Genomic DNA, 13,132 nt, shown 5'->3' on the forward strand with positions numbered 1-13,132 from the left:
AAAGCCAACATCCAGACTGATTTTGAACGAGTGAACGTGAACCTTATTTGGGAGATGTTCACTTATATTTCGAGCAACACACGTGCAGGATGCACTCACTAAAAATACTCAGTAAGAAATACAGACTCAAATATAAACCACCCCAAAGCCACAAAAATGTGGAAACAGTATTCATAGCATCAAAGGGATGTGATAAAACTATGCAACTTTGGACAAGATTCTTTATAGGCACTTCCACTTAAAAATACTATTCTGAGATTATTTTTAAAACCTGCAGAGTCAAAGGGACATTTATAAAACATGCCGACTCAAGATTCATAATGGTTTTAATGTCAGAATTGGTATAGTTAACCCACAGGCCTAATAAAGAGACTTACAGTTAATTCTCATTTAAATAATGTGCTGCAGAAAACATTCAAACAGTGAAATGCCTTTATATGGATAAAATATGAAAATAGAAATGACACAAAGACAAATACCTATTATTTTATTAAATACAAGCTTGAAATGTTAAGTAGATATTATTACAGATTCTAGGAAATTACAGTTCAGGTTCCCAAAATATCCTGTTGGTACTTTGAAATGTAAAAATAATGGTTTAAAGGAGTCTTTCATTTTCCTTTAAAAAAAAAGGCAACAATGTAGGGACATAAAATAAGTAAAATCCAAAATTCAAAATTGTTTCCAATCCCTAAAGTCACTGTAAACAGTTTGGTTTGTTGAATGTCCATAGCTTAAAGGAATGTGCCAATTGCAGTTCGTATCAATTTCTGCCAAGGATACCCAGCGACACTACACAGTAGTTTCGTGTTTCCATAACCCAGTCCTAACATTGCCAGTGCTATCAGGACTGAGTGAGGTGGGTCCTTCCTGCCCACTGCTTTTCATTGGTCCATTCTGAACAGCTAAGTTGAGGCCATAAGACTTCTGTGGACTTTCAAGTTCGACCACGGTTGACTTCCTTAATGTATCCTTTTTACTGCTAGTTGAAACAGGCTTTTCAAAATTTCGGCTACTTTTAGGAAGTGTGCTACAAGCATCACTGCTGTCTTGCTGGGGCGGGTTGTACTGTCTTTCCCTGTAGGCTAAATAAGCCCTCCGACTTCGTGAATGGCCCTCATTATTGCCCTGCCGGCTTTTAGGCATGCCGTTCTGCACACTTCCTTCCACGCTGGTTGGGACATCGTAGGCATATTCTCTTAGGACGGTGAGTCTGCTTGCCCGGTGGCCTTTACTTCGGTTTTTATGATGGCGACTTGGGTGCACATTTGTTCGAAACTGTACATCCACAGGTGCCACATGCATCTTAATATCGTTGTCCATCGAATGTTCCGTTAGACTATTATCGAGCTGAGGCGTGGAGTTCAAAGGTAAGGAGTTGGTATGGCACTGCGCGGCAGCGGCCTGAAGGTTTGTTAACTTGCAGCCCTGGGAGGAATTTTTGAAGCTCGATGCACTTTTGTTGGTGCATGAAGACTCTGCACTGCTATTGGTGCACTTGGGTGCCTCGCCGTTCGTCCCACTGGAGTTGGGGGCCTGCACATTGACCTGCACTGAGTAGGAGCTCCGTCCAGGGCAGCAAGTCATGATCCACGCGAGTCTGACATCCTCCCTGCTGACACAATGGTGAACCATGACGAAAGCACTGAAGCTCAAACACGTGGCTCCAAAAAAGAAGCTGAAAACTAAGTCCAAGGGATAATACAATGAAACGGCCAAGGCCCCGAACATCCACAGGGCAACATACAAGAGCAATGTGAGGCTGGCCCCCAGGAGCTGAGAATGAAAAGTGTGCTCATTTTCCAAGGCTGACGTAGATATCAGAGACAAAGACATCGAGTCCTGATGGGTTACTTCACCATTTTCATTGGCTGCCAGTCTCTGCTGCTCCTCTGTGGGCTCCTTAAGCTCGTATTTGCGCTCAGGGTGTCTTTTCAACTGAATAAATATGCTTAGAAAATACATACAATTTACGAAAGTGATGAAACTGGCAGGTCCATAGAAGGCTCCCAAGGAGGGTTCCCATGCCATCCAACAACTAGGAGAGAACACGGTGAACCGGCTTAGATGGCAAGTATGTAACATGATTTAGGAAGGTGTGCTAAACTGTAGTACCTAGAAATGCTTACAAGAGCAGCAAATGGGTCAGGGACATAGAGAATGCAAAATACTCACTAGGGTGCACTTGGCCGACTGCCGTAATTCCTGATGTTTGCTGCCGCTGTTATCCCACAAACAATGATGGGAATTCCACCACCAATCAGGTAGAACCTAGAATGAGGAAGAACGGGAACACTTGCTCGTTAGCCTGTTTCATTTCTTAAGGCGTATTTTCCAGTGTCTCCACACTTCTGAACTCATTCCTTAAAAATTATTTATTATTTACTCCAATAATACCTTGAGTCCTTTGACAGACTGCTTTTTTTAACTGGAAGAAAAAAATTCTTTTTTATCCAACGTTTTTAAAAAGGTTATTGTGTGATGTACGGTACATGAGAGAATGGGTACATTTCTTGGGGAACATTGTCACCCCCTGCCTTGTTTTCTTCCATTTTCCCTTCCTTCTCTGGCTCCCCTCCCACAAAGTTGTAAAGTTCACTTCCAACATAGTGACTTGTGAGTATCAGTGTTGCATTGGTTCACCCTTTGTCCTTCAGCTCACCATTTTGTTATTCCTCTTCCCTTCCCCAAATCAGATGAACACATATTCAAGACACACGATGCCAAAATAAAAAACTGACAACAGGGGATAGAACAGAGAGGGGATAATGAAGGAAAAAAAGAAATAACTTCACATAGTACATTAAAAACAACAACAAAAAACTTGTGTCCTTATCTTGGAGTTCATTTCAATTGCCATCATTTTAAATGGTCTTAGCAGAGGATCATAATAGCTCAATCACTATGTACATATGACCATTTTTTTTTTTAATCTTTTTTAAAAGCACAAGGCCTGGGACGTTTCCAAACGGAGGAAAGTTGGTCAGCTCCTGCCACCCTGTGGACAGGTGGAGAACGGCAGCCGGATAGGGTTTCAGCTTTGTATTTTAGGGGGAAGTAGTTTCTTTTTCAAGTTGTTACAATTAAGATCTTGTTCAGAGTTCAGACAACTGTAACCATGTTTAGCAATTAACTTGGCACATCCTGAGCCTCCAGCTTCTGCATAAAGGATCCCCTCAAGTCAGCCTCCAACTTCTGCATAAAGGATCCCCTCCAGGCAACCAAGAACAACAGAGGATTTGGGGAGGCCAGAAACCAGTGTTCAGAATGCCCTGATTTCTTCCCAGTGGGGCAGTTGGTGATAGCCAAGGGCACAGAGTAGTGGTAAGAACTCAAGAAGACAGAGTGGTAGCTGGTTGTAACAAGAAAAACTTTGTGCCTAGAAAGATATCTGAATATCTGTAAAAACAAAAACAAAAACAGAGAAACAGATGGGGCTGGGTACTCATCAGAGGGCTAGAATCTGACTTCTGCAGCTACTCCTTCCCCAGAAACAGCTCCCCTCTACAATGAATGGGATAGAGCAAAGACCCTGGCACATATTTCTATTTATGGTTTCTTGTCATTCTCTTTTGTGCTTAAAAATGGTCGGCTTCCTACCGCATGGCACGGTCCTGAACCAGCAGCCAGGACACTCTGTACCCGTAGCCCCAGAACCATCTACACTATCAGGTGTTATATCTCCTAGCAGTGCTTCCATGCTTCCATGGCCCACAGGTAAGACATGGATGTAGCTCAAGTTGTACTCCTTTCTTAACCAATCTTTCCTATGGCTTCAACACAGCACGTGGAAGTGTCTCCTGCTAAGCACTGGACCTCTAAAACCAAATGCTTACCACAAGAAAGCTCTGGTGAGTTCATCACCCTCCACCCCTGGCCCCTCCCCCCCTCCTCCCTCCTCTATCATTTCTCAGGTTCTCAGGGAACACCAGATCTCTGAGCGGCCTAATAAACTGGAGCAGGCTGTGTGTAGCCACCTTCAACTTCTTCATGCTCATACATTCTTCAACCCAGTTTGCCATTAATCCTGAGGGAATTGTCTCATGCCCCCTGAACTTGTGCTCTCTCTTCTCTCTGGACACTCTAGACAGCTTCAGTTCTCATGTAGACCGTGGTACTGACCTCAGCAGATTTCCTTATTATCAGGTCACTCATGCCAACTAATATCATCTGGCCACTCTAAAACAACAATTGTGTTTAGCTATTCTCTTGGTTACAAATCTTCAGAGGCTGCTCCTATTTTAATATGGTGCTCAGAGGTCTGGAGCCTAGAGCCCAGCCAAAGGGCATGCATTACTTGGAGGACACCTAACGGACTGCAAGGGAAGGTTGATACCAGAGGTCCAGCATAGAGTCCATCATGTCCCCATGGCCAAATTGAGGGTTTCTTTTTTTGGATGGTCAAGGCAGTTTTGTATTTCCATGTCTTCTATATCAGGGCCCCCCAGGCCCATAGCCAGTCCAGCTCCTGTAAAAGCCTCTAGAACAGGGCATGTGGGGAGCCCCCAAGACTTCAGCCCGCAGCCAAAACTCAGTCATCACAGGTGACAGTTCTACTCACCCCAGCAGGATGCTTCACTTATTCGTCTTTTTATTGTAATAGGAAAGAAGGACATAACTCTGGATGTGTTTCATCTTTCACAGGAAGTAAACAAATTGCTGCCCTCTTAAAATCCATGACCCGTGCATGACCTCAAGGCAATAAACATTAACAGTTCACATTGCACAGAGCCCTCTGGTGCCCTAGGCCATGGCCAGTGCCCGCCATGACATCCTGCAGGGAGGAGGCAGCAGCCGACCGCGTGGGGCATGAACATGGTGGAGGGCTGTGGAGGCTGAGGCCGCCCCGCCTCCTCAGGAAAATAAAGAACCTACATTCAGAAGCATGACGGTGCGGCTCCTACATTCATTCTTTCACTTCTGTACTTCTTGTTCCATCTTATGACCAGGCTTCAACTAAAGCAAACACAATTCGATACACATTTAAGACAATTCGACGAAGACCGGATACCTGAGCATGGGTCTCGGCGGAGGCGGAGGCTCGTCGGGATCTTGGCATCTTTTAGCTTTCTTAGTGACTTGTTTATAAATATTTCGAGCGGTTACTCCCACCCATAGTACTGTGGCAAGGGTAGAATAATGAAGAATTATCCCCACCTACAGGGAAGATTGAAAGATACACATTATCTTAAAGCAAACCAAGTTTTCACATGTTTGATTAAAAAGCAGTACAAGGGTGTCTTACAAGGGTGTATTTTGATCACTCTACCACTTGAGCCACAGCTCCCACTTCTGGCTTTTTCTATGTATGTGGTGCTGAGGAATCGAACCCAGGGCCTCATGCATGTGAGACAAGCACTCTACCACTGAGCTACCTTCCCAGCCACACTAAGCATTCTTAAGACGTGACCTTCTTAAGAACCAGGAGTCTCAGAAACCTACAGGTGATCACATGTACTCAAGGTGACCCTTAATACACCACAAAGCTCAGTACTAGGCGACAGGAGGCCTCGCAGGGCCTTTCCAAGGATGCTGTGTCATCTCTGCATCCAGAACATAAGCAAGAGCAGCGAGTAAGGGTAATTACTCAGGTATCAAGAATAAGTCATTGGAGTTCTAACTCAGAGCTGCCATACAGGTCTAAGAGTAAAATATGATGCTCTGTGTTTGAAGCAAGTCTCACTGAGGATGAAATTCTCGATGAAACTGTGAGAGGGGATGAGAAGCTTAGAACGTCCTGCCTAAAGTAAAGGAAGTGCCATGTATCAGGAAGCACCTAGGACATGATCCAGCTCTCTTAAGAAACCGCTGACTTGCTACTTTTGGATCTTTCTTTTCTCCTTACCCAATTTGCAGATAAAATTCTACTAATGAAAATCTCCAAGAAAAAATTTTCTCATCTTAAATAGATGGCTTTCCAACCTCAACACAAACAACTCACCTGGCACTATCACACCTAGGTCAGTAAAAACAGTATGCACACCGCTGTCCGCAGCATCAGGAGAAGCAGTGTGCAGCTGACTCCCACAGCAAAGCCTCATTCTTATTCTATGAGGAAAGCTCAAGGCAGTCCCTGTCCAGGGTAGTGCTTGCCACAACTCTGGAGGTAGCCACAACTTTGGAGGTATGGGGAGGGTGGATTCCACTGGCCAAACTAGCCAAGCCACAGGTCATTGTCTTCCTAAGGACAGAGAGTCTCCTTGGTCCCTAGTCAGTTTTGTAAGGCCACATGGAAATGGAAAAAATTATAGACAGAAGTAGAACAAAAGGCACAAAATAACCCACTTAGCTCTCCGCAGTCACACCAAATGCTGAAAGTCAAATCACCATAAATGAATTCAGTGCTTAGAAACCAAGATTTTTACGGCAAATCACTGATTTTGACTCAAAATGATAGGCTCTCCTTCTGCAGGAATATTTTTGAAGAAAGGTTAAAAAAAAAAAGGTTGAACTAAATTAGTTTCCACACCAAAGGTATGGTGTAGCGTTTTCTAAAGAGGGAAACTCAATCATTTCTATAGTATTTCTAAATTCCCAGAAAATTAATCACTTAGGCATAATAAAAATTTCAGTTAAATGGCTGCTACCAAATGGGAAATTTTAGGAATCTCATAACATCTAATAACCATTATTTAAAAGAAAAAAATCATTTAAAATGAAAAAAAATCACATACAAGTGGGGCAGCTGAGATCTCAGGAGGACAGCCTGCATAGGGATGTGGAATTCCCTGTTGGGTTTTCCACCCTACCTTGGGCTGCACACTGAACATAATCTTACCGTTATGTTTCCTTCCAAGTCATCAATGGCCTATATGGAAATTTTGCAAATGGTCTGGAAGCAAGTAATTGAATCCACAGGGCATGTGAACCATTTATAAATGCAACACGTTAATACTTAAGAAAGCCACTTAACCACAGGACAACAACTTCCACAGCTACACAACAGGCAGAATTATACTAAAGACCTCCACTTTTTGTATGTGCTACTTAAATATAAACTCTCATAAACCAGAGAGCTTAACTGGAAGTAACCCAATATAGGGACGCATACACAACTATTATACACTAGTTTTCCACTAGTGAATGCCTGTGATTCTGGGTGTGACTCGATTTTCTCTTTGTAGCAGCTGTATTCATTTAGCTGGCCGTATTAGCTGTGTGTGCCACACACATTCATCTAAGAAAGGCTGAACCAGTGGTTCTATGGTCAGCAACAGGATATCTGTGCCCATGTGGGATGGTTACCTAGGTCTCTGCCCCTGGCAAAGACAGACAGTGTTGGGTACAGGCGCCGAGTCACACAGACCCACTATGAGTCATGCCCCTGCTATGCAACAGCTCTAGTGATCTGGAGTAAGACAATTTTCAGTGACTCACTTTACGTATTTTTTAAATGGATGTATTTATGTACTAATAACTTTCACACTAACCCTTCCAAGGTACGTTATTCTAAAGGCCTTTTCTAAAGTTTCTTGTAAGGGTTAGTGTGAAAGTTTAGAAAGATTTTAATATATATGAATGGGATTTTCCCAAGTTCTCCTTATGTGTCACTACAGCGATTCTCTAGATGGAAGACAGGAAAGACGGCTGACAAATGCAGCTGGCACAGTATTTAATATGTTGCAACTGGGTAACTGAAAGGGAAAACTAGATTCACCACCTTCATGCATAACTAAGAAAATCAACAGCCAAGTGGAGTGTGTAGGTGGACACTTGTTACCCTAGCAACTCGGGAGTCAGAGGCTTGGGCTACTTAAAAAGACCAGAAAATGAAAGATAAAACAATTATTTGGCATCACACCAGGAAAGGATCGTATCATTTCCAGCTTTGAGTCCATGGTCCCATCTACTCTCACTCATGCTTTTAGTTCTCCTCTATAACTAAAGCCACAGTAGACACCCCGAAACTGACTGAGGAGCCAGAGTGGGAAGCACCTAGTTGGTGGCGCCTTTAATGACCTCAACCAACCACCTGTAACTGTGTATAATACAGGAGTACTCACAAGAAGTTCAGACAAAAGCACACTGATTTGAGCACAAATACAAAACTGCACTCAAGACATGGATGAATCTAAACAATCAGTGGGTTTCACCAGCCCAGCCCACTGTTGTACCCAAGAACCATCAAAGCCCCAGGAGAACAAAGTGCTTTGCACCTCCCTCTGAGGACCTGGGACCCTCGGCCAGCCCTGGCTGTACACCATGCCCTCCACTCAGCTGCCTATGAACTGAAGTAAGTGTTGCAATGCTAAAGGAAGCCATGCCTGAGCCAGAAGAACAACAAGGATGTTCTGTGTTTTCACAGAAGAGGACGGAGTAAAATCAGAAGAGAATGACATGAACACATCTAAAGATCTGCCTTTCCCTTTTCTTGTGTAAACCGTTAGCTAATGGGTAGTTGGTTCTAAAGGCACTAAGAAGCCTGTGCAGGTCCTATGCCTTTCATTTGAGAAAGAGTATACTACAAAGAAAGTTTAACTTTACAATGTCCAATTCATTTTTTTCATGAAACCAATGAACATGTCTGCTTTGGGAAGTCAGTGAATATTTTAAGTAACACCAAGACCATTAATACTCTCCTAGTACAGTCAAGGCTCACAATGACCTGTATAATCACCAGACTTCTTTTTGTTCATAAATATGTGCCTGCTGATTACCTACTAAGAGTTGGTCCCTGGGTGATATGATACACACTGATGAATCATACAACTCTTGTCCAGAAAGCCCAGAGGCAATAAACAATTATAAAGTTTTATGGGCACCATGAGATTTTTAGCAATATAATGTAAAAGTGAGAGATGACAGGCAGGATCTCTGAAACAGTAATCATAAAGTTAAATCTTCAAGGTAAATGAGAAGCAGCCCTGTGGAGAAGATGAGGAACTGAGAAGAAAGAGGTTATGACTTCTGTCTAGGTATCAAGTGCATTCAAACCCATTATCTTCTTTCCCAAGAATACAGCAATGGCCTGAAACAGAAATATACTGTATCCCTGAGAAAGAAACTGTAACCATAACACTAGGAATAGTAGTAGATCTAGTAATATTTGTTGAGCAGTGACTATATGCATGCTACTACTGATATCCTCAAGTCATTTAGAACCCTCAACTGTTCTTACACACACACATACACAGAGCATCTCAAGCTGGATCCTAGGTATACAATGTTGGATTAATCACAGCCTGAGGTCCATGAGACATCTAATAATTGGGCCAACCATGGCCTGCATTTATTTAGTGTATTTTAAAAAACTTATTGTAAACCAAATACACACACAATAACCTACTTGCAAGACAAAGTTAGGGTGTTAATAATAACATATTTCACCATATGACCTCTCCCATCTGTTTTTGTTAAAGGCATGCTGTTGATCTTAGTCACGTTCATCTTCATGAAAGACATCAGGGTTAATGCAGTGACTGATGCTTACTTTTCATTCACAAGATTCTGTGGTGCTGACTCTGCTGTAGTTCGTTAGCCTGGATGCCCTGATGCATGTACCATGCTGGTGACTCCCATTCCTTCTCTGTGCTGGGTCTCCCTGCCCCGGGTTTTGCTTTGTAACAGTGCAGTCATGATCACTCGCCTTCACCTACATATTCACCTACACAGGCCCAGCTGCACTGAGCCCAAGGGTCTCTGCTGGCCTCCAGAGAGGGTGAATGCTTTCTTTTAGAGCTTATAGTATCCCACAGACTAACCACTAACGTTTATACTAACATGTAGACAAGACCCTGTGGGTGCACGTCTCCTAGATGTCTGGTGTAGTTGGGCTTTATTTTTGCAATCAGAAAAGACATAAAATGGCAATGAAGTCTTTATATACATCTTCATAGCACACATGGTGCTACAATCACTGCACTTGTATGCTGGCCCTATGTGTCCTCTATACTCAAAAATGTCTATCTGGCCAGGTACAGTAATCGCAACCACCAACTACTGTAGTGATGAAGATTAGGACCTCAATTTCAAGTCATCCCAGGGAGACACAACTCAACTAATAAAGCTGGGCATGATATCACAGGGATGTTGCCCTAGCTATGTGGTAGGTGTTGAGCAGGAGTACTGAGGTCCAGGCTAAACTGGACATAAACACAAAGCTTTACTTGAAAAATAATGGAAACAAACAGGGGGCACGGCAAGCGCAAGGCTCCAGTTTCTCTGGAGGTTGAAAAATAGAAAAAAGGAAATGCCACTTCTTCTATGCTAGCCTTTCCCATTCAAAATAATTGTGTGTGTGTGTGTGTGTGGTACACATACATGCGCACCTGCACTTACAGGAATACAAATCAAACAGGAAGATAAATGTACATTTCCACTCAGAGGGTAGAGGCAAAGGTTAGAATTACGATAAGCTACCAGAACTGAAGGGAGAAGAAAAAGGCAACTGCTGTTCAATGGGTACAAACACAAAACAGACGGTTTCACAGAGAAGCTGTATGAAGTTGGGCTTATGCTTAACATTATTGAACTGTACCTGGAAATTCTGCTTAAGGCAGACTAAGGTTTCTTTGTCCCTAATTTGAATATGGTCCATGTTCAAATTTGAACATTGGTCCATTTAAACATGGTCCATGAAAGTGTAGCCAGTAAAACAGTGCAACTAAGGTGGTCCAAACTTAAGTTATTATGCTCTGCTTCTTGTTGTTAGCCTTATGCGAACCAACACAGACAATAGGAGATGGGCATGAACTGTCACAAATGCCCTCATCTAATCTTAAAAGGAGGAGTTTCCACTCTTTACACTTATACAAGAAATAGGTTATACGTGTCATAAATAAGCTTCCAAATGTAATAGCACTTGAAAGCGAGTGAAATATTTAATTGTATTTACAATTTAATTTTAGATGTTTAAATAATTACAATTAAAATGTTTATTTTCTTAACCTAACTTCTACACTTTTCATCAACAGGTGAAGTAATTTTCAAAGTCCTGTGAGAAAATGACACTTTTCTTTCCATACAAGTTATGAGTTTTAAAGTATTTTAAGTCTCTGTAACAGACATGGTAAGTATTGTTGCCAAGGACCAAGAGAGCAGATGCCCAGGGAGGTGTTCTGTGGTGAAATGGTAAAATTCAAGGCGTGAAGTATGCTGGTAATTGTTGGGGAAGAGGGGGAAGAACTCAGGGTCAGCCCTAACTAGGAAAAGAGAAAAAGGAAGTCATTTTTAAGTATTAGCACTTCTCCTTTTACATTTTTCTCTGGGACTTACTGCTTGGCAGACGCTGGCATTTCTGGTTTGGGTTATCCCTCCTACGAAGACCACACAGGTCAGAAAAACATGGAGGCACAGGTTCACAAGCATATGCCAGCTCTTGAGGCTGATCCTGATCACACTGGGGTAAGAAAGGAAAAATGTGAAGGATAAACATCAGTCTGGTATATTTGAAATAGAACACTATGACGTTCATTTACAAGTTAATTCCCGTTGCATGAAAGGTCAAATTTAAATGTCTTATACTTAAATAGTTGATTAATCAAACACTATCACACACACATATACACACACACACCATAATTTGAGAATCATTTAACTTAATACAGTTTCTTAACAGTTAATTTTAGGCATTAAAAACAACCACGTATGGAACCGTTAGAGCCAATGCTAAACAAATTCTCCACAGTAAGAAGCACTTGAACTCACGTCACTTACAATGTCTCAGGACTGGCTCTCCTGCCGGCTACCTAGGCTGCCATGGTGCTGTTCCTGACCAACCAGGATAACATGGCCTGCATGCCAGGACATTTCTGACTGGCCTTTCCCAATGAAATGTTCAAGACTTTCTTTTTTTTTAAGTCAAAATTGCCTTTTGTTTCTTAACAAATGTCAAGAAATGCCACATCTGTCTAGCTTAAAGAGGAAAACAGGTTCTAGCAAAACCTTTTGCAAAGTGTACTTGTGCTTAGCAAATCCTTCATTATTTCCAACCATGAAGATTTCTATAGCTTTGCAATTAAAAAAAAATAAAACATCTATCCCATGCTTAAATGTCAAAAACTCTTTTACAATGCCAGCTATAAAGAGTATTACAACAGGCACACAGCCACAGAACACAAGGACTAAACCAGCCTCTAGACCCTCCTTAGGGGCATCATCTCTCCTTATTCCATGGCTTCTCGTTCCTGTGCCCATTTGCCTGTGTTCTTTTTCCAGATGCAAGCCCAGCAATCTGTCTGGATCCTATAAAAGTAAGCTTCCATTCTCCTGTACTGACTACTACTAATTCTGCTGGCATGAAAGAAAGAGGCCTTGTGTATTTTCTACAGTGTTCCTCCTACCCTGGGAAGGTTACCAGGGCACATCAGAATGAAATGTGAAAGGAGTCTTATAAGGCACAGTCCACAGAGCTGTATCTGTTGCTTGTCCCAGCTTACCTGTGATGGTATATGTAGCTCACAATGACAGCCAAGAGGCACAAGAGGAGAATGACTGCAGTCGTGTAAACCACAGGGTGCAGGAGACTGGCTGCTGGGGTATACAGTTCAGATCCTGTCAAATCCTGAGGGAAAAGAGACTCATTCTCAGCACCTTCCATAGACACTTAACCACAGGGATTTGAAGTAACTGAATCATACTCGTTAATCCAGAACTCAGGTCCTCCATCTCCCTGCCTTACCCAATGACTAACTTCTTGCTGTCTCCACATTATGTATGACTCTCTCTACTGCATTAACTGTGCATGCCATGCTGTTTGTACAACCCAACTTTGAACTCTGGACATCTAATGCTGTTCTGTGATGGGGGTAAGGGAGACAGGCGCACCATGCACAGGCCAGTTGATTCCAAAGGACAGCCACAGGCTCTGCCCTCCTTGGTGATGACCTTCCACACTTGCACTGTACAGTCACCAGCTAAGAAAACATAGGAGAGAGCAGGGTCTGCAAAGTTCCACTAATACAAATGGAACAAACACCATGGGAGGCCCTTGGAAACATAATGCTAAGATATGTCTTGTCCTGGCACAACACTGAGCCACAGGAGAGACAAAGATAATAAGATTGTCAGCAATATTTTGCTGACAAAATGAATGGCACAGTTATGGGAGAAGAAGAGCCCCTGCATGAGTTCAAAATTCAACAAGCATGTCACTCGTGTAACATTTCATCTTCTGGGCAATGGCTGTACCCAA

The 13,132-nt window shown here is 42.5% G+C and overlaps 1 protein-coding gene across 1 annotated transcript in view; it reads right to left on the bottom strand.

Moving 5' to 3' along the window:
- Nucleotides 1-461: 461 nt before the first annotated feature.
- Adgra3 (adhesion G protein-coupled receptor A3) overlaps nucleotides 462-13,132 on the bottom strand; it is a 72,996-nt gene continuing 60,325 nt past the window's right edge. Inside the window, exons 15-19 of the mRNA XM_013008895.1 lie at nucleotides 12,378-12,502; nucleotides 11,215-11,338; nucleotides 5,012-5,157; nucleotides 2,176-2,271; nucleotides 462-2,038 (exon numbers count right to left, since the gene is read on the bottom strand). Coding sequence (XP_012864349.1) covers nucleotides 793-2,038; nucleotides 2,176-2,271; nucleotides 5,012-5,157; nucleotides 11,215-11,338; nucleotides 12,378-12,502 — 1,737 coding nt within the window. The 3' untranslated portion in view covers nucleotides 462-792. The remainder of the gene's footprint in view (nucleotides 2,039-2,175; nucleotides 2,272-5,011; nucleotides 5,158-11,214; nucleotides 11,339-12,377; nucleotides 12,503-13,132) is intronic.

This window comes from Dipodomys ordii, unplaced genomic scaffold (genome assembly GCF_000151885.1).
Source record: "Dipodomys ordii isolate 6190 unplaced genomic scaffold, Dord_2.0 Scaffold8, whole genome shotgun sequence".
NCBI classification, from domain to species: Eukaryota; Metazoa; Chordata; class Mammalia; order Rodentia; family Heteromyidae; genus Dipodomys; species Dipodomys ordii.